Source organism: Sinocyclocheilus rhinocerous, unplaced genomic scaffold (assembly GCF_001515625.1).
Source record: "Sinocyclocheilus rhinocerous isolate Xijiao unplaced genomic scaffold, SAMN03320098_v1.1 C35824258, whole genome shotgun sequence".
Taxonomy (NCBI): domain Eukaryota; kingdom Metazoa; phylum Chordata; class Actinopteri; order Cypriniformes; family Cyprinidae; genus Sinocyclocheilus; species Sinocyclocheilus rhinocerous.
The window spans coordinates 1-651 of record NW_015764671.1 but is presented as its reverse complement, the minus strand read 5'-3'; the positions used below and the strand labels follow the sequence as shown (position 1 = coordinate 651).

The 651-nt window shown below is 48.8% G+C and overlaps 1 protein-coding gene across 1 annotated transcript; it reads right to left on the bottom strand.

The window, feature by feature from the left end:
* Nucleotides 1-3: 3 nt before the first annotated feature.
* On the bottom strand, nucleotides 4-648 carry LOC107735139 (uncharacterized; the record flags this gene model as incomplete). The annotated part of the gene is made up of 1 exon (XM_016546923.1): nucleotides 4-648. A coding segment is annotated over one exon (645 nt), but the record flags the coding sequence as incomplete, so codon positions are not given.
* Between the last annotated feature and the right edge of the window lie 3 nt (nucleotides 649-651).

Here is a 651-nt window from a genome sequence, read left to right as displayed (position 1 = left end):
CTCCTCCTCCTCTCTATAATGGTAGATATACTTTTGCTGGTCCTGTATTTCAGGTAGTTTCACCATATCTGAAGCCGTTTCATTAACAGCCACTTGTTTGTAAACCTGTTCCTGTTGAGTGAACGCAGCCCAAGACCTTCTGTCCCCTTTATCCAGAATTTGCCTTTCTTCCCTTGGGTTCTGCTGCTTCCCAGAACCCACCATAGTCTGGACAGATGGTGGCAGTCTGAACTCCGCCACAAGAAGGTTGGGTGCAGAGGCTGTGACCAACTTCCTGAAGAGCACTGCTTGTTCTTTGGGTGAGGGTTCCCTGTGCTGGTCTAGAGAAGAGGTGGCCTGGTAGCCATTATACATGATGTCAGAGTTTAGACTCTCTCGGTAGCTGTTGGTGTGGTTCCAGATGTCCTCCAGCTCCTCCTCTTCCTGTTCAAACTGTTGATGGTCAGGATGAACTGGATCATCAATGTCGATAGATAAGGTAATGCTCTTGTCCTTGAAGAACTCGAAGTTCTTGTTGGACACTCCTGCATCCAGGGATGGTACCTTCCCAATGGTTCTCTTGGGCACTGGACAATCTGAGGAGTCTACGTATGGACCCTCAGCACATAACTTGAAGCTTCCAGAGCTGGAGTGACCAGAGTCCACTGAGTC